The sequence below is a fragment of the Solea solea genome, chromosome 2, assembly GCF_958295425.1.
Source record: "Solea solea chromosome 2, fSolSol10.1, whole genome shotgun sequence".
NCBI classification, from domain to species: Eukaryota; Metazoa; Chordata; class Actinopteri; order Pleuronectiformes; family Soleidae; genus Solea; species Solea solea.
The window spans coordinates 20,327,658-20,350,842 of NC_081135.1; the positions used below are offsets into that span (position 1 = coordinate 20,327,658).

At 39.1% G+C, this 23,185-nt stretch overlaps 1 protein-coding gene across 4 annotated transcripts; it reads left to right on the plus strand.

Annotated features, from left to right (window-relative positions):
• The first annotated feature begins 225 nt into the window (after positions 1-225).
• ppp2r3b (protein phosphatase 2, regulatory subunit B'', beta) lies at positions 226-23,177 on the plus strand. 4 transcript variants are annotated; one of them, XM_058614621.1, is made up of 15 exons: positions 226-399; positions 1,799-2,192; positions 11,915-12,100; positions 12,486-12,589; positions 13,258-13,360; positions 14,710-14,784; positions 14,929-15,015; positions 15,338-15,494; positions 16,088-16,136; positions 16,240-16,329; positions 16,975-17,150; positions 18,722-18,840; positions 18,933-19,039; positions 20,104-20,145; positions 21,765-21,850. In XM_058614621.1, exons 2-14 carry the CDS (start codon positions 1,839-1,841, stop codon positions 20,120-20,122), a joined length of 1,626 nt encoding a protein of 541 aa, XP_058470604.1. In that variant the 5' UTR covers positions 226-399; positions 1,799-1,838; the 3' UTR covers positions 20,123-20,145; positions 21,765-21,850. The 4 variants fall into 4 exon arrangements, with proteins under 4 accessions (XP_058470604.1, XP_058470587.1, XP_058470596.1 ...); XM_058614604.1 differs by lacking the exon at positions 20,104-20,145 and having other exon boundaries at positions 21,765-23,177; XM_058614613.1 differs by lacking the exon at positions 20,104-20,145 and having other exon boundaries at positions 18,722-18,834; positions 21,765-23,177.
• The last annotated feature ends 8 nt before the right edge of the window (positions 23,178-23,185 follow it).

Below are 23,185 nucleotides of genomic sequence, written 5' to 3' on the forward strand. Positions count from 1 at the left end.
ACATTTCAATTGTGGCTACGGTATACAATTTATATTCAATAAAACACAAAATGCATTTTTCAAGCAAGTTATATTCTCAAATGGGATTCACACAGCATTAATAAAGCAAACATTCACCATCTGTAAAACCATGTGAAGAAACCGCTGCCACCGTTGAGGTGGGATCACAGATGAACTCTCACCCTTGCGGAAGATCTCGCGTTATTTTTCTGTGGTTACCAGGGGAACGTGATCCTGAAAAGTTGCCCAGTGAAATGAACACAGGAGATACCACAGTCTTTAATTACGTAGTTAATCAACAGGTACACATGGTCGTACGTAACACAACTACTCTTAAGAGGAAAGAATAAATGTAGAGCAATATCGAGGCATCTGGGATTACTATCCATACACTGCAAGGTTAGTGTCGTATTTACTTGGTAAGCTAACGTTAGCTTGCTAAAGCTATCGTAGCTAACACACTCCTAGTTTGTATCGAACACCGAGATAACTAACTATATTCACCCCGGTTGGTTTAATTTGACCGACAGATCTACACAACGTCAGCTCATTACTATCTGGCGTTAAACCGGTTTGTGTTTGACGGCGGAGTTTAAGATTATTGCTAACATTACACGGCTCGGTGGTGTTTTACGTTTACCCTACAGTGGGTATTTGGGTAAAGGCATTGACAGTTCGCGCTAAAATTCGTAACGTAAGCGAGTATTTGTTGTATAATCAAATAAGGGTGACTGTCCCCAAACCACTGAAAGTGCCGTTTTCTTTTTTATCAAAAGGTGACACTGCATCTGTAGCCATGGCTATATGTCTACATTAAAATATAAAAAGCTGCAACAATAACAACATGTATAATACGTTATAAATGATGAATACAAATCAAGCAAAAACAAATATCCAAATATATATTCCCAGACTTTTTAGATGGGGACCATTTTTCAAAGATGACAAATCATTGCAACCCACTTTATAATATAATTAATATCAAAAGCAAATTTGTTCTGCATAACATAGTGTTTGCTGTCCATTTTAATGCAGTTCCTGTGATGTTTTGCATGATATTTCATGCCAGTGATAATGATAACTTAACAGTAACCAACAGTAGTTAATTTATAGTTTTTTCTGTTATGCTACCTTCTGCTCTTCTTCCTTACAGAAATGGCAAAATAAGGGTTTGACTTTTAACACTATACAATTATCAATAGAAAATGTGGTAAGCAATAAAATTAACTTATGTGGAAGTGAAATTATTTTTAATAATGGGTGAAGCCAAACAGTACATCCTTCACCACATGATTATCACATAATTAATGTAGATATGATCCAATGTGAACTGACAAACACCTGTGTGTTCACGGTGTGAAAATAGATGGTACAAATGGAGTTTCTGGGTGTATGTTACAGAATGTGCAGGCCACATCACCTGTATCTCACCAAAAATGGCTTTTGCAATCTCTCCAAAGAATTATTTTTGAATTTGATAACTTAGGATGAGTCTGGGTTTTGTCACAACTGAGCCATGTCATTTAAGATTGCAATCACCTGTGGAACATAAATACAGTACATTTGAAACAGCTGCATATATTTATATTGTTTTTGTAAGCAAATACACCCCAGGTGTCTATGAGAAGAATGTGTACAGTGCTGGTTGTAAACAAACACATGTGATGTTGGGCTATATAAGTAAAGGAGACTTAACAGGATTTACGCTTAACATAAAAACACTTGAAGAAGCTGGCCTGTAAATACAGAGACCAGGGTGAATTGCTTTGATGTTAACCATCCTTTCATTTTTGCACAGGTTCAATTGTCAACATTCCCAGTAAGTGATACTGTGTACAATGCCATCTCCACAAGTCCTCCAGCCAGTTCTTCAAATGAAGGTGGATGAACTCTTTCTCAACTGGTTGAGTGATCCTGCAACACAGTCACTACTCAAAGATTATCTTGACCTAATTAGAAGTGGACAAAACATTGAAGTGGGCGATGGGGATGCCGAGGTCAAAAGTTCACTGAGTTTCAGGGACAACAACAATGTGGCATCACAAAAGAACCTGGCAGAGAAGAAGCCCACTGCCCACTGTACTCCCTCCAGCCCGACATCAACCAGTACTCTCCCCTCGGGGAGTAGCAGTAACACCAGAATGACAGGACCTAATGGCAGAGTACTACGGAAGTCTGTCAGCACAAAAAAGGTAAGTCAGCCCATCCCAGCTGAAACGATTAATCGATGAATCGATTATTAATCGATGAATCGATTATTAATCGATGAATCGATTATTAATCGATTACTAAATTAATCGACAACTATTTTGATAATCGATTCATCGGTTTGAAGCTTTTTACATGATTAAAACAATATTTGTGATTGTTTAAGCTTCTTAAATATGAATATTTTCTTAATTTCTTTGCTCTGGATAACAAATTAATCATTAAAAGTCAATCATTTTGGTTTGTGGACAAAACAAGACATTTGAGAACATCATCATTTCCAGGTTTGACGAACACCGATCAACATTTTTTATGGTTTTCTGATATTTTATGGACCAAACGATTCATCGAGAAAATAACGACAGATTAATCGATTATGAAAATAATCGTTAGTTGCACCTCTAAGCCCATCCAAACACTTTGGAAAAGTTCAAATAATGAGCATTTAGGGCCCATACACACAAGAACAAGTTTTACCCTTAATCCAGCACATTACAACAAGCTTTATGCACATGCTCCACATCGTCTCTGTTCTTAGTGTACTTCTGTGGCAGTGTTACAGCACCACATACAGGCCTGGCATTTATCCTACAGTACTTAAAGTTGTTTTGGGGGGTTTGTGTGTATTAAGACATTTCTGAAACAATGCTGTGTTTATGTAAACTTTTTTCCATATTGGGAAGTTCTGTTTTAGTGTGAATTGCTCTAAAAAAATGATGTAAACACTTATGTGATTGGTTATCATAATCAAACCTCTTATCCAAATTATTATGAAACAGTTTGACAGGTTTGAACAAGATTTAGTCTTAAGCCAGCACCCCTCAGGGTTTTCATCTAAGGTTAGTGTATTAAATGTCAAAATCCAAGGTGTAGCCTGGTGTTCCACCCTTATTGTGTCACCTGTTACTAAATGTAACTTAGAGTGTGTTGCAACTTTACAGTTTACTAGCCTGGAATTAATTCCATGGATTAGGCTTGGGTAATATCCACCTTTACAAAAAGTACTGTTGAATTTGAAATTTTCCACATTTGCAAAAAAGTATTGAGTTTTCCTATTTTTATTTTAGAGATTGAGATTGCTTAAAGATTTGAAGATTATTAACAAGATCAGTGATCGCTGGTTCACATCCTGGTTTGGGTAGTCCAAAGGCATGCAGAGGTATATCGGACACTCGAAATTGACCGTAGGTGTGAGAGTGAATGGTTGTTTATTTTTGTATGTTTGCCCTGCGATGGACGAGCAAACTATGTCAACTGGGATTAGCTCCAGCGCCCCCGTGCCACTCATGTTATTGGATGAAGTAGTAGACAATGACTATATAAATTAATTGCATTCAGCTGCTTTTCTTGATCCTGAAAAAGTTAAAATGTGACCACTGTGTGAGGTTACGTTGATGCTTATACTTTTCTCGGTGCATGTCATCATACCATAACATTCAACAGTCCAGTTAAAAATGTATGTAATTGATTGATGAGTTACCAAGATAATTCTTCTTCTTTCGGCTTAATTGACACAAGGGGGGCTTGAGTCAGTTGATTCAGTCAATGCTGACTTTTAAAGTTTCAAGTTTCTTAACACTGGTCCCACTTTTTTTCTCTGAGATCTTTTTTTCCAGGCAGACCACAAGCATCAAAAGCAATCAGAGATTGTCCACTATGCACTGTCATAGTGGAGTCCCCATGTCTGTAAGGATATGTACAATTATTCATCAAATATTTTCCAAACAATCCGGCCTCACCCATGAGTTAGTGTGGTATGAGATGTAGGAGTGTCTGAACCTAGCCTATCACTGTCGCCCTTCATTATTCCCGTCAGCCTGTGCTTCAGAGCTTGTTATGCTGTAACTATAAAGCCTATAAATGTATAAGAACTTGGCTTTGGGCTGTTTGATTATAAAAGAAAGAAAACCAGCTGCACAAAACTGGTTAAGAGGCCCAAAGTTATTTGAATATCTGATTTAAGGATTCTCTACTCTGTCAAGATGAGAAGTGCAACACGACTGCCTGGAATAGTTATAGACTGTGGATATTAGTGAGTGTGATGACAGTGAGGCAGCCAGACAGCTGGTGGCACGTGCTCGTTGAGGCCCCGCGTCCTGCATGTTGTTGACATGTTAAAAAAAAAAGCATTGGGGAGGCAACTGTTCCCTGTCCCTCTCTCACTCTCTCGCCGAAGCACTGATACTGCAGAAATTGGCCCAGTGTTGGGCTCAGAACATGGTATACTGTATGTTTCTTGATGATTATAAGGGGTATTAATGTCTTTTTTAGAGTTATGCATACAACTACGCGTAGCCTACATGAATGTTTAAGTCACTATAACATTAATATGAATCATATCCCAAATTGAAGTGCCCTAACTCAGATAATCACCTTTCAGAACTTTTTGTCAAATTAAAGGTCTATCTTTTCTATTCTTTACATACCTAAATAGATCACAAAATGTAGTATTTCTTATCTTTTAGAGTATTTCACGTCAAGTTCAAGTTACAAACATTTGTTGCTAAAATAGCCTGACCACAAGATGTAGACGGAGTAAAAAAGGAAACCATTGGCGCAGCATGCTGGTCCCCAATGGAAGGTTTCATCTTCAGTGTTTGTCATTGAAGAATGGCTTTGATTCTTTAATCAGTTTTCTTGATTGACACTCGAAAGGCTGGACAGATAAACCTCCTGATTTCTTCCTAGTGACCTTTTTCTACTAATGCCACCCATTAATAAAGCAACTGGTTTAATGATTTAATAATACAGTCTGTGTATTCTGCTGTGATGTGTCATGGCATTTGTCCACTCTGTGTCACTCATTATTGAAGGGACTGTGAGGTTGTATAAAGTAATACTTCTATTTTAAGACAACAAAATGAATTCCTGCGTACAGATGCATTCTTTGAAGGATTATTCAAAAATTCAATTTATGTCCGACTGATGCAGTCTAGAACAGCTGGTCCGACTTTGACATCAGACACTGATATAGATAGCCTTAGTTCCCTTGTGTTGGCATCAGTTACCCAGAACTCTGCAAGTGAGAGGAGATGTGGCAGCACATTTATCCTATGTGTAATTTACTCTGACGTTGCCACCATTAGATGCTTCTCATTGTCAGAATATGTTGTCATTTATCTTTTATTTACTCTTAGTACAGTAAATATCACCCCACTAAAGATGTTTAGCTTTCAGTTCTGCTGTCCTACTTAACTCGCTTGCTTACTAAACGCTGTAACAGGTGACATACACAGCAGTTTGAGGAAAATAGAGCAGCAGAAATAAGTTTCCTTTGAGAGTTGACTTTTTCTTCTGTTACATCTACATTTAAGTTCAATGGTTATTTCTCGAGATGTCTTTTTATAACATGCTTAGTTGGGCTCAGTAACAAAGCTATTTGAAGCTGGGGGTCTAGGGTCGTGTTATCAGTTGCTTGCCTTGTCAGAGAGTGAGAGAGTGTTTAACTGTTTCCCACAAGTGCTTTATTTGTTGTGCCTTGGCAGCTTGTATGTTAAATGTATGATTGCAAAGTTTGTGTGTTGGCATAGAATCTGCTAATCTAGGCCTATTTGAACCATGGCACAAAAAAAAAAGAGAGATGTCGATCCTGCATGCATTTATTCTCCTCATCCAAGATAACTTACTTGTCCCAATTGATCTGCTGTTTGTGCAACTTCATAAATTTATAGTTCTATTGTGAAATGAGGTAAATACCTGAAACCTTTAACTAAAGCCACATAGCTTCCTGCTTGTTCATTTTATAGCCACATTATTTTGGATTTATTTGAAAATCCTGGAAACGAAACATTGATTTTGTAATATTACAGTGGTTATATATATATATATTATTTTAAATTGTTTGACATTCAAAAACAGCTGTGACTAATAAATAACTAAACTTTGAATATTTAGGTAAATATGTGTAATAATGTCTCAGAGGTGTCTTGTAAGCACTGCTTCTCTGCAGCTTCCTTCTTTAGTGCTTTGTCCCCTTTGCTCCACTTCTGCTTACACATAGACTACATAGGTTTTTCAACAAACCTCTAAAGAGACAGATAGGCAGGTGCTTTTGCACCATTACTGTTGCGCAAGATAGCAGATGTGCACATACCATGTTCTGTTTTGGATAATTCTTATATGTTATAACTTATATGTGCAGCTTCTTCCTTTGGTGATCTGACCATTTGCTCCACTTCTAGTGACATGTACTGTAGAGGTTTTCAGCAAATAATTCTGATGGGTTGTGCTTTTGCAATATTGCTTTTATGCAAGGATGTTGATTTGCACACATCATGCTTTATTTGTTGGCCTTCCCTGAGCCCACTGTGTTGTCAATCAGGCTTGTTTTTGGCTCACATTCGCATGTATTCCAAAATCCCCTTCTCAGACATCCAGTTGTGATGGATTGAGCTAGAGCTTTCTGGGTTTTACAGTTGCATGAGTTCTGTAGCCATGCTGTGACTTGGTTGTAGCTCCACTCCAGGGTCGTGATAAGTTCACCTCTGGATGGACATAGTGTGGTACAAAACTGGTTCAATCACTTCAGCAATGCACACAGTGAACCCAGCCAAACATATCATTTGTGGGACACCACGTACACCATGTATGCTCATATTGACAGTTTGGCAGATGGGCCCTTAGGGTATTTTTGATCAGGTTTCCCCCCACCCTTCTGGTATTTCTCTCCACTGTAGTTGCCATCCGGCCTTGCTTGTTGACTCTTAAATAGCTCAGTTTTAGAAAAGCGCAGAGCATCACTTTTTTAAAGTCAGCTCACTAACTCCAGACAGGGTGCTTGATAATCACATCAGTTGCATAATCAACAAAAACAAAATACCAGACACATGTTTCTGTACAAATTAGACTTTTTCAATAATAGAAACAAGCCTAACCCTTAAATATTTCCTGGTTTCTTTGCTCCGTGTAACAGAGAAAACATTAAAACTGAATAATTTTGGTTTGTGGAGAAAAATCATTTCCAGGTTTAGTAAACGCCCAAAGATGATTTGGTTAGTGTTGATCATTTGTGGTGTTTGTCTATTTGGGTTATATAAAAGGCTTTTGTGCTGTTAGCCATGGCAAGAGGAATAATGTTTTTGGTTGCGGATCCACCTATACACCTGCACTTGTTAATCAAAATGGCTGTGGCGATAATAAAGGCCCATGAAGTATTGTCTTAAAAAAAAAAAACTTGAGTTCAGAACTCAAGGTCATGGAACACTCGGGTACAGCATACATGGTTTGATCCCAGATTTAGACATTTGCTTTTCCCCTCTTTGTCTTCCACTTTACAAATTAACGTGACTATATCCTATAAAATGGAGAGAAAGAATTTTTCAGAATATTCAGTTTTACCACCACAAACATGTTTTGGCCATAACGCCAAAATAATAAATTTAATTTTGACAAAATAGATTATTGTACTGTCCACATACTAAAACAACACATGACTTTTCTTTGTTGTGTTGTGATACATCTGTTTGTGCAACAGACTTCTGATTTTGTTCGCTAAATACAAACAACAACAGAACAGGCAGAATGGTGTTTCATGTGAGATGTCAGTTTTCTGGGATCTACTAGATTTTATATTGGTCTTGGTACTGTTGGCACAAACAGCTTATCAAGCATGTGCAGTTTCCTGCGTGGAGGATAACAGGAACCTGGGTTGAGCGTAAAACAGTGGAAAAGCGTAGACTTGGGGATCCTGTCATCTAAAAATAATATGGGTGTGCTTTCACCTTCCGTGGTGCAAACATCTCTATTCCATTTCTTTTTAATTAATCTTTACATCCGGTGGTGATGCTATAGGCATACAGATGTTGGGCTTTTCCTGCCTACAGTCACTGTTGTAAAGGCAAACTCAGAGCTGTTAGATCAGTATATTTATGTGGAATTGATGTAATTGCCATGCTTGCAGGACAGCAGCAACCAGATGCAGGTGTTTATTTGTTTGTGGACTAAAGATACATTCTTGTTTCTCCAGAGCTTGTTTCTTAGCTCGCCTGAATGGGCTTGAGCTTGCTGGTGCTTTTAATAGTCTCAGACTGGTTCGGTCATCGTTCTTTGAATTTGACATGCACCCCCTCCCGTCCTCCCATTGCCCATCAACTATAATAAGATATGGAATGGCTGGCAGCCCAAGCTTGCAAAAGGAAGGCAAAACAAAGAACACTATAAGATACGATGTAGAATAATTGAATATATTGTCTGTAGTTGTTGTCTGTGTATTATCTGATGATTTGACCTTCACTCTTGTTATCTATTATTGAGTAGTAATACCTTAGTTAATTGTTTATTGGCTCACACCTCATATTTTTTTTCTCCCAGCTGTTTGATGAATTAGATTTAGACTGTTAAACAGAGAGTTAGTAACAAATATAACTAATTTAAATAGTTAGTTAGTTATGTATCTCAGCTGACATAGGGCAATAGGTTCTGTGGAGGATAAAGCAGTAGAAGATGGATGGATGGATAGTTATGTATCATTGTAGCTTTCATTAAAGTCCATTGCTTCAAATGTCTGGACGCACTGACCAAAAGAACAGATTTGTCCATTTTAAGGGTTCACAGCATAAGCAAAACATTCTCTGAAGTATATGATTGCGTGGGAGCGTATCAGGAATGAAGCCAGTGAACATGAGCACCGTGTCATTGTGGTATTGAGGTGCATCCTTCCTTCGGCCCTGTGGCTGCTGCAAGCTGCAACAACAGGTCTGTCTCTTTACATAACCTTCCATGAGCATGGAGGAATGCAAACTGGAAAGAGCAGATCCATTGCCACACACCCCTCCCATCCCACACATACAGTACACCGAGTGACTCCCACACACACTCAGTCACTTATTATCTTCCCAGCAACTTTAGGGCAAGGGCTCCCTGACCCTGTGCTGTTTGTGCATGTGTGTGTGTGTTGTGTAGAGACTGAGACAGAGCACCAGTCAGAGCTGAGATTGTGCGACCAGATCTGGAATGGGAGAGAGAGCCACAGTTGCAGCTGCTCACTTGCATTAAGAGGCTCTTGCTCTGACAGAGGACAATCACAGGGACACAGACACACAAGACTTCCACTGTTGCTGCCGTCTTTTGCCTACAGTGTTGACTGCAATTGAGTGCTTTCTAGTGGGAGGAGGATAACACCGGATTGTGTTGTGCTTGTATGTTTTCCCCATCCTGTCTGGCGCAAGGATGAGGATGAAGGAGCTGTCTCTGCGTCAGGACCCTGACCTGAGGAAGGAGTTGGCTCTGCTGGCACGTGGCTGTGACTTTGTTCTGCCATCTCGGTTTAAGAAGAGACTCAGAGCTTTCCAACAAGGACAGGCAGGTGTTTGTGTCAGTGTGCCTTTAATTAAACAGACGTAGCTGGCCTGTCAGCCAGTGAGCAAGTCTATTAATGTGCGCTGGTATTTGTGGACTCAATGTCTTGGCATCCAAAATGCATTGTGGAACAGGCCTGCTGTTATGTGGACAACATATTCCTCACTGTTGTTCATTACAGAGAGGCGCTATAGGTATTATATGATATGGGTCAGTTGCATATTGGGGAGGTGAGGACAAATGAGCAGATATGTCTCTCTCTCAAGACGTACTTACACACTGCTGCGTCATGTGAGTTGTGACAGTTGTGCAGTGGTATCTGCTCATTACATGTTATTTTGTTGTTTTTCATGTCTTATACAAAGAGACATGAGTTGTGGGCCCTCATTATACTGTTGGTAAGATGTTTCATCATGTGTGGTATGTTGGTATGTATGCTCACCGTCGCCTCTCAGACCTCATCATTGTCGTTGTGCAAAATGTCATGTGGCTTACCAGTTGTGCTCAAGAGCTCTGCTAGTGGTTAGCAGGAAAGTGAGGGAGAGAGAGAGGAGGGACAGTGTGGGTCAGGGCAACAGGAGATGTTTATGTCCTTTTATAGCCATGGCTGACACCAACACACTGGGCAGAGAAGAGTAGAGGATCACCAGCAATTATCATTCAGCAGTGTAAAATGAGCAGTTTACTGCTGACAGAATACAGTTAAACATTTTCAGTCCATGCTGACACCCACACATGTTGAAATGGACATGGATAGATTTAGCCCTGTTATTTCAACTACTCCACAGACCTGACGTTATATGTAGAAACTCTAACGAGAGGTGTGAACAATGAGAAGAATGTGTTGAGCTAAAACAAACGGCAAAATGAAATGTATACCTCTTACGAAAACACTGGGTGTATTTATGTGAGAACTAAAAACCAAAGAGAGAATTGTCCACTCTTGTAAGTAGTCTTTGAATATGAGATGACGTTTGAGAGAAGCACACGCTCAAGCTGTTTTTAATAACTGGCTAATATGAGCAACATATTGTGTCCTCGGGCATTCTGACTTGTTATATGTGGCCTTTGAAATATCTTCACTGATTCATTTCCTACACTGCCTGTTTCACAGCAAGGCATGCAGTGTCATTTCTGTCAATTATTATGATCTTGTCATTGTCGTGTCAACTGTGCTCAATTGGTGTGTTAAATCATAACAACTCGATTTATCATGAAGGCCTGGGAGTCTGGAACCAGTGGGGCATAATGTTTTTGTTAGGAAACATTCCAGCTCTGACTGGAAAGCCTTCATGTACAAAGCTGGTATTTTAAGGTACTAGGTTAAAAGGACATAAATACACAGATGTGTCATGGTTCCTGTGTTAATAAGAGGTGTGGCATTTTGGAATGACACCGTTCCACTTGGCTAGAAATTAGTTGAACCAATACAGAGTGTAAATATTTGGCTCCGCCTTGTATCTAGTCTAGTCATGACTCCAAGTTAGTGAAGTCCTTTAGACATGACTGTAGCTGCAGTTCAAAACTAACATACACTCCTCAGGAACATTATCTAAACCAGTCATTGCAAGACACTGGCTTGGGACATACAGATGAGCATGGGAGATGAGTTTTAAGTCACCAAAAAGTTACCCTTTTGTCAGCCTTCTACTTCAGATGAATCAAATAACACAAGGTTTAAATAAAGTTGTGATTTGTTTATCAAACATCTTGGAAATGTGTGGTTACCAATTGAAAATTATGTTTAGTGTTATGTGTCAGAAATGGTACATTATGCACAACTTTGTTCTTGTTGTGATTTAATGCTAAGAATGCTGAATTTCATTTAGCTGATGAACATAAATACTGGTCTGTTTTAAGTTTGTTGTTAAGTTAAATGTTATTTGTGTCTATAACTAAACAGAAGTAAGTCGTTATCATGTTTAGAGCCACCATTTTGTTCCTAATATGTTCTGCTGTCAAGAAATAACTAAATAATCGAATATATGCAAACATGTTCAAGTACTTGTGAGTGGATTACCACATATTAATGTTATCTTTGAATGAGCTATATCAAGTTTTGCTGTTTTTACTGCCCTCAGATTAGTTTAGATATAATTTGATACACAGATGATGCTAACAAGTTACTCACAATACTGGCTTACAATCATAGCTTTCAGCAGGTTTTTGTTGGGTAAAATATTCACCACTTATTATGACAGCTTAACTGCATCTTAATTGAAATCTATTACAGAGTGACGATCCGGTAGATACTAATATGTATTATAGACATATCATTTCATTCATGGACCTTCGGGTTGAGAGGTGTGATTTCATGTGTTACAGCAAACTTGAGCTCATGCACTGCTTCAACTGGGAAGTGTTTGCTAACATTATTGGCTAACAGTTTATTTCTATGTGTTTGTCTCAGGCCCAGGTGAGGACGGAGGAGCCCGTCACCACTGCGCTCAGTGAAAGCATTCCAAAGTTTTACTTCCCACAGGGCCGGCCCCAAGCCAACCTCAACATCGACAGTCTCATTTCCAAAATTGAGAAAACATTTTCCCAATTTCCAAATGAAAGGGCCACCATTGAGGACATGGGGCAGGTTGCCAAGGTGAGAATGTGATTTGTAGCATGGAGATTCAGCTGCCACCCAGCAAATTATTTTCATTAGTCCCATTTAGCTCCTGACTTAACCAATGTTTGCTGATTTTGAAAACCCCATGGAAAATATTATCTCCTACTCCTCAAGGAAGGTAAGCACGGGCCTGAGGGGAACCTAAGTGAGTGAAATGACAGCTAGATTTCCTCAAGGAAGTTTTTTAAGTGACGCACCACTGCTTTTGAATCAAAACAGAGTGGTTTGTCATTGTGCCATTAATTTCTGCATTGCATGTCACACGTGTTAAATGCTGATTTATTATTTCATCCATACACTGTGCCGTCTCCTTAATATCTGCAACCCACATTACACCATCTCTCCTTCCTTGTCCCCTCAGGCCTGCGAGTGCCCTCTGTTTTGGAAAGTGCCATTGTTCAACTCGGCTGGGGGTGACAGGACGGGCTTCGTGTCCGTCCACAAGTTTGTCGCTATGTGGAGAAAGTAAGACAATAGATCCTCTTGTTCTCACTAGACCACTGGTACACTCTCTCACAGCCAAAAGGCCCATACGGTTTCCTCCGGACAATGATGACCACTTGGTAGGGATCACAGACACTGCATGCAGTTTTCTACTATTATGACATTTCCCTTTTTATTCCTAAACAAAAATCATTGATCACTAATCCCTCACCAACACTCAAAGGAGATAGTCTCTGCGCATAGTACTGTATATAAAAGAAAACATTCATTCATTGTATTTCTGTGTGAAACTGAAAAGAATGCCATTGGGCAGTTGTAATGGTGGCTCCACATTGTGCGTTAAATGCGGTTGCATCTTGTAGGCATGGTCTTGTATTAATGTATGAGCCTCCAGAGAAATGGACAGACCTGGCCTTTGACTTGAGCTCATAACTGAGCCCTTCTCTGATGAGAGGCCACACCACACACGTGCAATTTTTTCACATTGCTACCATAACACTCCACACTCATAATCACCAGGCTGCGATACAGAATCCTAATTTCAGAATGTATTATGCCTGCACTTACTCTGCTATATGGAACACTTTAAAGGTTGCGTTTCCAGAAGAATGATTAAAAAAAATGGAGAGAGCGTACGCGTGAAAGAGGGAGTAACCTCACAACCATCTGTTCTCTCTTTTCTTCTCCAGAATGCTGCAGACCTGTCACGATGACGCTTCTAAATTTGTGCACCTCTTGGCCAAGCCTGGCTGTAATTACCTGGAACAAGACGACTTTATTCCATTCCTGCAGGTACTGGCTGCAGCACACCCAGGGAGTGGGCTGAACTTGGCAATGTGGGATGGCAAAATTATATTGGCTTGGGTGGTGCGATCTGGACTTGTGCTTTTTCATGTGGCAGAGAACTAATTTAGGGATGTTACTCTAAGCTGGTAATATAGTGTGGGGGGGGGGGAGTTTACTGAACCACTGCAGGATTCAGGCTCAGCAGAAATTAAACAAGGGGAGATGGAGATGAAAATAGATCTCATGTCATACAAATGTTATAGTCCCAAAATAATCCCAGGAAAAACCTGCCCTCATATTCATCAAATTATTTCCTGAGAGTAACGTTGTTGACCATTCTCACCATGTGGACCTGCTGTGTTGGCTGTTTGTATTTTCCCTTCACCTGATAATGTGTTGGTTCTCCACACTGACCCCACCCTACACCTGATTCATTTTCATGCTGGCAGCAGGAGCAGCCCGGACACCCGTTAGCATACCAGCAGAGATGCCTTGTGGCACTTACTGTTTAATTTGTATGGCTCCGCGCGGTGAATTGCCTTTGACTGTTTTGATGAATGAAAGGAGGATTGCAGTGGAGTAGATTTGACTGTCCCCGCCTGTTTCCTGTGCTCTGTGATTTATGTGTTTCTCTATGATTTAATTTCTCACAGTAAGAGTCAAAGAGGCACGACGGCTGCCCTGAAATAAGGCCTTTTAATTTCATTGCCGCCTTCGTATTTATGTCAACAATTCTTTCCTCCAGCAAAAGAGAAAGGGGGTAGAATAAAGAAAAGGCATGAGATAGTTTGACCGTAAGAATATAACTATGGTTCATTCGAAATGCAGCACCACCCCCTGTGTCTTTATGGCTTGAGGAAGGAGAAAAGGTTACGAGCAGTTACTATCAAATGTCCTTTCACTGGTCTCCCACTACTGCTCTGTTAAAGCTGAAAGGCTTTTGCTCATCCCAAAAATGTTTGAACTTGTTTTTTCTGACGTCAAAGAAACATTTAAATTTGATAGCCTCCCCCTACAATGCTTGGATCCATTACTTTACATAGCACAATTTATAAAGCATATGGTATAAGAAAGTGATATAGATTGACATTAACAACTGTTTTCATTTATATTCTAGTCTGAATGTCATGTGTTCTCTCGAGCAAAAAAAGAGACAGATGTGGTTTTTGTCTTTTAACTCCTCTGTAATTTTAGCTGGAGAAGTCAGCTCAACATATGCATTTGTAGTTGTAGATCAGCATGTCACTGAGTTGTTGTTTTGCATTTCTGTTTATTAGTTTTGTGGGCTGTGTTTTGGAAAATAGGCAGACATGCAGTAGAAAACAAAGTGAGCTGAATTTACTTGATGTTTTCAGGATGTGGTGAACTCGCATCCAGGCCTGGCCTTTCTGAAGGAGGCACCAGACTTTCACTCACGATACATCACCACAGTATGTCACCATTATACACATGTCATCGCATTAATACAGCAAAACTGCAGATTGCCAGTCATTAAAATGAGACGACGCAATAGTTAAGTTTTGCCCGTGCATTGGTTGAATTGTATGTGATCAACTTGTCAACTGTTTCCCCAGGTGATTCAGAGGATATTTTACAATGTGAACCGGTCGTGGACTGGAAAAATAACATTTCATGAGCTCAGGAAAAGTAACTTTCTTCAGGTATCTGACTAAATTCATTTATTAAATGTATATTAATTCAAGATTTTACTTTGAGTGTCTGTCTGTTATTTAAAAAAAATATATAGATTTGAATGTTTTTATCAAAAATCTCAGGTCATTCAAATCTATAAAAAAAAATATGTATTAACTTTTGGTAGCATTTTAAAAATGTTGTTCTTTTGTCTCTATGCCGAACCATTTTAGTTTGCCCTAAAAAACTGTATTTGATTGAAAAATGTATATGAATAGAAGTCATCTATAAAATAATAGATACCCAGAAAGGTAGTCTGCTTTGACTGACATTTTTTTCCTACTGTGCCAGAATGTGATGCTGCTGGAGCAGGAAGAAGACGTGAACCAGCTGACTGAGTTCTTCTCCTATGAACATTTCTATGTCATCTACTGCAAGTTCTGGGAGTTGGACAAAGACCATGACCTCTACATAGACCCGAGGGACATGGCACGGCACAATGACCAAGGTGCAAAAGACACAGCCCCACTTTCTTTGAAGAAATATTCATCTTATTATATTATTCTTGAGTGAATACTTAGCTGGAATCCACTTAACTCTACGGACATAGTCACAATTCTTCAAAGTTACGTAACTTATGTCATCGTAAGCACAGTCGATACGTAAACAAACTACGTGTAACTTAAAATAATTATATGTCCATGATTCAGGAAAAGTCCTTGATGCCTCTTCCCCACACACTCCACACCACATGTTCTTGGTTGATGGTCTGTGAGTGAGGCAGGGGAAATGAGACTCAAGATCAATGAGAGAGCACCATATTGTATATTCTGCTCCAATGACGCCATGTCTGGAACAATTTCTACCACTATATGGTCAAAATTATGACTGTAGGATTTATAGTATTGTCAAGATAAAAACAATGAGCTGCACTCTCCAGTCTGGATTTACAGTCTGCGGGAATGGATTACATGTGTTATGAAAAAGTTTTACATTAAGTGAGAGCGCTGTTGTCTAAGAGAAAAATGATAATGTTTTTCCCAAAAGTCTGGATTGTAAATAATCTTTTTTTCTTTCTTTCTTTCTTTTTCTTTTTTTCAGCCATATCGCAGAAGATGATAGAGAGAATATTCTCAGGAACAGTAACAAGGCAAGTCACCATGTCTTAGAGTTTAAATGATGCTCATTAAAACTAGCAAACATGGTTTAAAATTTTGTTCCACTGCTGGTTTTAATACCTTTTATTTCTCCAGGGACAGACGGGTGTATAAGGAGGGCAAGCTGAGTTATGCTGATTTTGTCTGGTTTCTCATCTCTGAGGAAGACAAGAAGACTGACACCAGGTATGTAGACACACACACACTGCATCCAAATTTACTCCCAATTTACTGTCTACTACACATAAAGTCCAGCATTTTTTAACATTCTAAGCGTGAGCATTGTGCTCTGGATAACAAAACCTCCCTCATTGAAACAATGGGCTAGTTGCCACGGGAATGCTAATTACTTTGCACCAACAGGGCCACAATACACATTTTAAACACATGAAAATGACAATCAAATGACACTATGAAACAAAATGACACGTATCACTACATGTCCAATATCTGAACTCACTTTTCCTTACAGAGTAAAGTATTCCATCTACGGACCTATTTAATGAGGTTATTTTAACCCGACACTGTAGGAAAAGCACAGGTGTAAATGATCAAATTAACTATGGCGGAATTTTATTTTGCTGCGTCACGTTCAAGGTCCTGAAACTAGAACTTGTTCGCTGTCAAGTGTCACGGTTTACAGGGGCATTTGAATAGAACAGCGCCGTCATTAATGTTATTACTAACACCTGTGCTTTTCCTACAATTACTACTCAATGTGTCTGCTGAGAAAGCCTACTTTTCTACGCCAATTACATCGTGTACTTCTTTGCAGCCTTTCAGTCTAACACGTTCAACTGCCTGCCCGCCGCTTCTTTTATCTGTGTCCAGTATAGAGTACTGGTTCCGCTGTATGGACCTGGATGGGGATGGCGTGCTCAGCATGTACGAACTGGAATACTTCTATGAGGAACAGTGTCAAAAGCTGGACGCCATGGCCATTGAGCCGCTTCCCTTCGAGGACTGCCTCTGCCAAATGCTTGACCTTGTCAAGCCTGAGGTCGAAGGTCAGACCCTTTTTTTACATTTGTACACACTGATAAGTTCACACTCTGAGTGGGGCAAGTTCCACCATTTCCACGGTGACAGTGACGCACACATGTTCGCCTTTTCAGCCCAGGTCATTGACCATTAGCTGAGAGAACAGTTATACATAGATGAGGAACTGACTGACTGATGTGGACTGACTGCTGCCAGCTGCTCATGTCAACAAATTCCCTTCAGCATTTAGCTTTTCCACTATGCCATCTGAAAGACACTAGTCAATGTTGAGGGTGTGCCTGTGTTTAGTATTGATAGCCACAGCAAGAATGCGACCCTCAGTTGACCCGGTGGTCATTTGAGCTGTGTGATATAACATGTAATTTGAGCTGTAACAGCTTCTTTACAGTATTTGAGGCTGATATTGTACTCAACAGTTAAAATAACCTTTATAGTTTGAGCGCATTGATAACTCTGTTAAAGATTCACGTTCAATTAAACATTCTGAATGAGATTTGGGCCGTGTGAGTTGAGAGATGTTGTGTCTGATGACAAGGAGCAAGCACAATAAGCAGATCAGAAGAGTCTGATGGAGATTTCATAAACACGTAAACAGATTCCACTGTCAGTAGATTCAGAACTTTATTCTTTCATCAATCAAAAGTCTCTTTTCTGCGATTTCAAAAACAGAATTTAAGATGTTTGACTGCTTCAAAGATATAAAAGCACATCAATCCATCGTAGGCATCACACAGCAAGTTATCTGCCGGGTGTAGAGATGGCCTTAAGATTTTATACAGCTGTTTTAAAGTATATTCAGTAGATGTACTACATATAGTCCATTTAATGTGAAAAAATAAACCTATTAGTCTGTTCAAATCTTGACACAGGCCTAAAACATTAAGTAGAAGTAATTGTAGTCTTGTACCTAAACATTATTCTCTTGTGATGGTGTAGTATTTACATAATTGGTTGTTCTTTTCTTATTATTATTATCATTATTATATATTTATTTATTTATTTTTGGAATGTTAAGGGGGAGTTTTCATATTTTTTGTCAGAAAAGGGGTAATTTTACTATTCTGATGAGTAGTCCATACTTTTAATGGTAGAAATCCAAAACACATCCTGGAAAAGGCTTCATAAATACAGACATGTTGGTCACTTTTCTGTTTTAGTCTTTCAGTTGAATAAATTGCGATAATTTTTTTATTTTTTTTACTTCCACAACATAAACAATGTTAACGACCTCATAACTTGTCACGTACGATTGAGTTTATTGGAAAAACGAGCGACAGATGAATGGACTCATGCAAGTGATCATTAGTGTCAGCTGTAGCTTCAAATATTGTGAGCTAACTGCTTTTTATTTTCATCAGTAGTTGGATGAGCTTAGCCCCGATGTGCTGCCAACCCAACCAGACCCAGACATGAATTAGCCTTTAACCTCAGACTCATTTTCAATGCTTAGATTGGATGGAAAAACCAGGCAGAAAAGTCCAAAGTAGTTTATTACTACCTACGCAATAAATTATGTGTCAGTAAGTAGGTCTGCGTTTAAAAAGCCATCTGAAGTGACTGTCTTAACATTATCCAGGTAAGATCACGCTGCGGGACCTGAAGAGGTGCAAGTTGTCCCACGTCTTCTTCGACACATTCTTCAACTTCGAGAAGTACCTGGAGCACGAGCAGAGGGACCCGTTCTCTGTCGTAAGGGTAGGGAGGGTTAAATCCTGATGGGATGCTGCAGATGTGAGTCGACTTTATGGAATCATGTGGATCTTGTAATTTGTCATGTGTTTTTTAAGGAGGTGGAAACAGACGGCCAGGAAGTTTCAGACTGGGAGAAATACGCCGCAGATGAGTACGACACACTGGTGGCGGAGGAGGCTGCCAACGAGCAGTGCAACGATTTGTAAGTCTGATTTTACTCCATGGTTATGTCACATGCAGCTGCAGATACAACTAGGGATGGGCACTGCCAAAGTTCTCAATGGATTGTGGTGATTGTTTATTGTCAGGATACCTGGGAATGGAAAAAAATCATGAACATTTCACACAAGCGACTAGAAACTCACCAAACACACTTTTAGGGATTTATTTTGAAGTGCAATGTAGGGGGAAGCTGCATCTTTCATAATAATTTCTTTGTAACATTAGTAATATTATTTTTGTATTGTCTTTACTTGTGCACATTTTGTGAGAGCTTACAGATACAAACAAAATAAAGATGTAAGGAATATGAGCAGAAAGCCTTGCCCATTTATGAATGTAAAAACAACTTTCTTTTTTAAATTTTACAATTATCACAATAATATCATGAATCACAATTATTTTGGTCAGGATAATCATGATGGGACATTTTTATATATCGCCCCATGCCTCAATATAAAAATGTATCTGACTGCTGAAAGTATGATTTTACAAAAGTAAAAATCATTCTCTTTAACTGCCACCACAGTCATTAGAAAATGAAGAGTATTCTTATGACCTAAAGAAAATGTTAGATTTAAGAGAACTTCATGATGACTGAACAGAAAACATGGATGTGAACACAACTCCTGATTAATGTTTTGGATTGATTGTTTAAATGTATAGATAATAAGATAATAATTTGTGAGCTGATGCAATAATATACTAGCTATACATATATATATATATATATATATATATATATATATATATATATATATATTTATTCTAATATACAAATCTTTATCATCAATATCTAAATGTGGAAATGTATAATTTATTCATATGCCGTTTCTTTTTCTTCTTCCATTTTCTTTTTACATTTTCGTATGTGAAGCTCAGGTTTAATCAAAACTTCCATCATGCCGTCAGACAGTGACATTTGACTACATCAACACACACACACAGTGAAATTTAAACTGAGGATTATGTTCAGCGCTCGAGTCCGTGTACGTGAGTCAGTGATAGATGAGGCCGTTGACGGGTGTGTTGTGTGGTGGTTTTTAGGAATTCCACCGACTCCTAAAGACAGACGTCTAACCAGAGCAGGTAAGACGCATAGCGTAAGCAGTAGGGACTGTGTTTCCTCCACCACCACCACCACCACCTCCTCCTCCTCCTCCTCCTCCTCCTCCTCCTCTCTGGGCGAGTCTAGTCCTAAACTCACTCCTGGCTTCAAACCCACACCCAACCGGTCTGAGCATGATGTTGACAGAAGATAGTTTTTTGTCAGCCAGCGCAGTAACATGTGTACGTGATATCATATTTTAGAGCTGGGAGTCTGTTTCTGAACCAGACAGCTTTTGTGTTGTTGTTTTTTCCTTTATCTTCTACACTTAAAAAAAACTCCCACACCATCTCTGCCCATGCCTTCATGTGGTGCTCTTGTGGTCGTGCATACTGGTTTGCAAAAAAAAGAATAAGCCCCTGTGTGATATTTTGACATTTATGAAATACAAAGAATGTTTTCCTCTTTCTCACCATGAAATTGACTGTAGGGTTAATATGATTCTATAACCATCAACAACTAAACAATCCTTTCCTCCCAGTTCAGGATCATTTTACTTGATGCAACTGTCCTCACACCATATATGTGACATCCATTTAAAGCACAGAAAGAAACATGCTTTTATTTATTAATAAAAAAAAAGATGCAATATGTAAATAAATATATCTAATAACCAAAAACATTTCAATATATCTAATAACCAAAAACATTTCAAATGCAGATTTAAAAAGTACAAACTTTCAAAATGTATAATGGTCTAAAGCTATAAAAGCACCTTTAGTCATTACAATAAATGTGATATTCATCTGTTATCCACAGGAGGTTTTAGAACAAGTTGTAGCATATTAATCAACAGATGGAGGATGTTGATGGATTGGATTGTATTGTGTTGTGTTGTGTTTAGACGGAGCCATTTTGTGCTTGTGCTAAGCTACGCTAACTGGCCACTGGTTGTAGCGTCATATTTGCAGTAGAGACACGAGTGTCATCAATCTTCTCGTCTATATCTGAGCAAGAACGTAATAGAAAGAAAATAATTGTATTTCCTAAACGTCAAACCATTCCTTTTATGGGGTTATCCTTCAAGAAAAAGTATTCTTGGCTCTTGTTTTTTTTTTTATCACCTTATTAGCCATTTTAAACATCTCCATGTGTTCACTAAAATACTCTTTTATTTGCTGTAATTTTTCCTTTTGTTCACACTGTCTGCTACAAGATCCCTTCTTAATGTTCTTCCATTGAAAGAAATGGGGAATAAAAGCCACAGTCCTTGTTCTATTGTGAAGTTTATGTGGCGTAAATATGAGTTTGACAAATCAAGTGGGTATTTTACTGTTAAAAGTGACCGTCCTCCCTCCCTCAAGTCTCCACAGACAGACACAAACTCAAACAGCCATTTTGTCTTGTTACAAAAACTGAACGTTTGCAATTCTCTCTCTTGATTTGTGCAACACGTGCAGCTGAAGCCTCAGATGAACTTCAGATAAACTTTGGCGTGCATCTCTGTGGATTTATTCCTCCTCTTACTTACATTAGCAGTGGAAATGGAAGGGGATCTTTTCAATGGTTATTTAGGACCAGTGCTCACATGAATACCTGACTGTTGATCAATACAGTTTTTTGACTGATGTATCACTGATCTTCTCCCCCATTTGTTTAGGTATGAAAATCCTTTGGGGCAGTACATCTCCACCGGTCTGAGAAAGAAACACTTCTTTGAGATCCCCATTCCACACTTCGACGTGGACCTGGACGACGAGTATGAGGATGACTATGAATGACCCTCAGTCCTGTAGCGTTATCTCGCCCCCTGCCGAGCAAACTGCGCTTCCAGAAATGGATCATAAACCAAGGTGTTAGCTACTGCGTCGCATTAGGGATGAACTGAGACAAAAACTCAGTCTCGGTCTGATACTGGTCAACATTACTAGATCAGAGAAATAAAAATGGAGAATCAGACACTATCCAAAAACACTAACTATCACATACATGCTTCACTAAGCACAGTCTGTAAAAATGTGGCTGTTTAATTTATTCTTGGAGTGTTATGTTTTAAATGGCTGGCTGTGACTAGGTGGTAAATGCATCAGCACAAATGTGTTGTCAACAGCTAAGTCATTTAAACGATGATAAAATACTGTATCAGGGCAATATCAGTATCAGGAGATGCTCTACTAGGTTGTGTTATCGGTATCGGTCAAGAAAAAGTGGAATGGAGTCACCTCTCCTCTCCACAGCAGGTCGGGGATTTGCAGCTTCAGGCTCAGTTTCTGTCCTGCACATAAATAAACACCACACCAGAGAGCAAGTGCAAAGCCAGGAGATACAGTCAGAGTTCTGGCAGAGTAATGGACACTTTATCACACACGTGACTAAGAGGAGACGTGAAGTGGCCTTTAGCAGAAGGCAGTTCCTCGCAATACTGAACCAAATGTTTTCATATTCTCACCAGTTGTTGACTTCATGGCGTGACAAGCAGCACGTTTCTAAATCCCTCCGCGCACACAAAAAAAGCAGGGGCAGTCGTGCTGTGCATGTGGAGCTTTGTGTTGTTTTCTCTGAACACCAGCGTTCACTTTTTATATTCACATGAGTTAAAACCATGTTCTCTGCAAGACACTGGAGCATCCCGTGTCATCTCAAGTCATTGGTTAATTCGACATTCCAGTGATCACAACGGAATGTTTTTTCTCTGAAGCTGTAAATTCATTCATGGTTCTTTTGCTGAAATGAGCGGTCACTGTAAATGCTAGACAAGCCACCGTTGTTGAGTCTGCTGTACACACAGATGTGTATCCATTGTGACGCAGACTTCGTGTGTGTGTGTGTGTGTGTGTGTGATGAGGTCATAAATTATTAGAGATGGATTTATTAAGAACTGTAAATATGTCTTTGGTGCTTGCTGTGTTGTAAATGATTTAGGCAAGTGTTATAGACAGATTCTTTTTTTTCTATGTCATGAAGTAAATAATTTGAATGTACTTTGACAGAACAAAAGGAACCAATTTTAAAAGTGTTTTGTTTTTCGTTAAATTAATAAAGCCTTGGTTATTGGAAGAGAAAAGAAAACAGATGCTGCAT

Coding starts and splice junctions, on each gene's coding strand:
- ppp2r3b (XM_058614604.1), top strand. CDS start 1,839: ATGCCATCTCCACAAGTCCTCCAGCCAGTTCTTCAAATGAAGGTGGAT. Junction 12,101..12,485: donor ACATGGGGCAGGTTGCCAAG/GTGAGAATGTGA, acceptor TTGTCCCCTCAG/GCCTGCGAGTGCCCTCTGTT. Junction 18,841..18,932: donor ACCCGTTCTCTGTCGTAAGG/GTAGGGAGGGTT, acceptor GTGTTTTTTAAG/GAGGTGGAAACAGACGGCCA.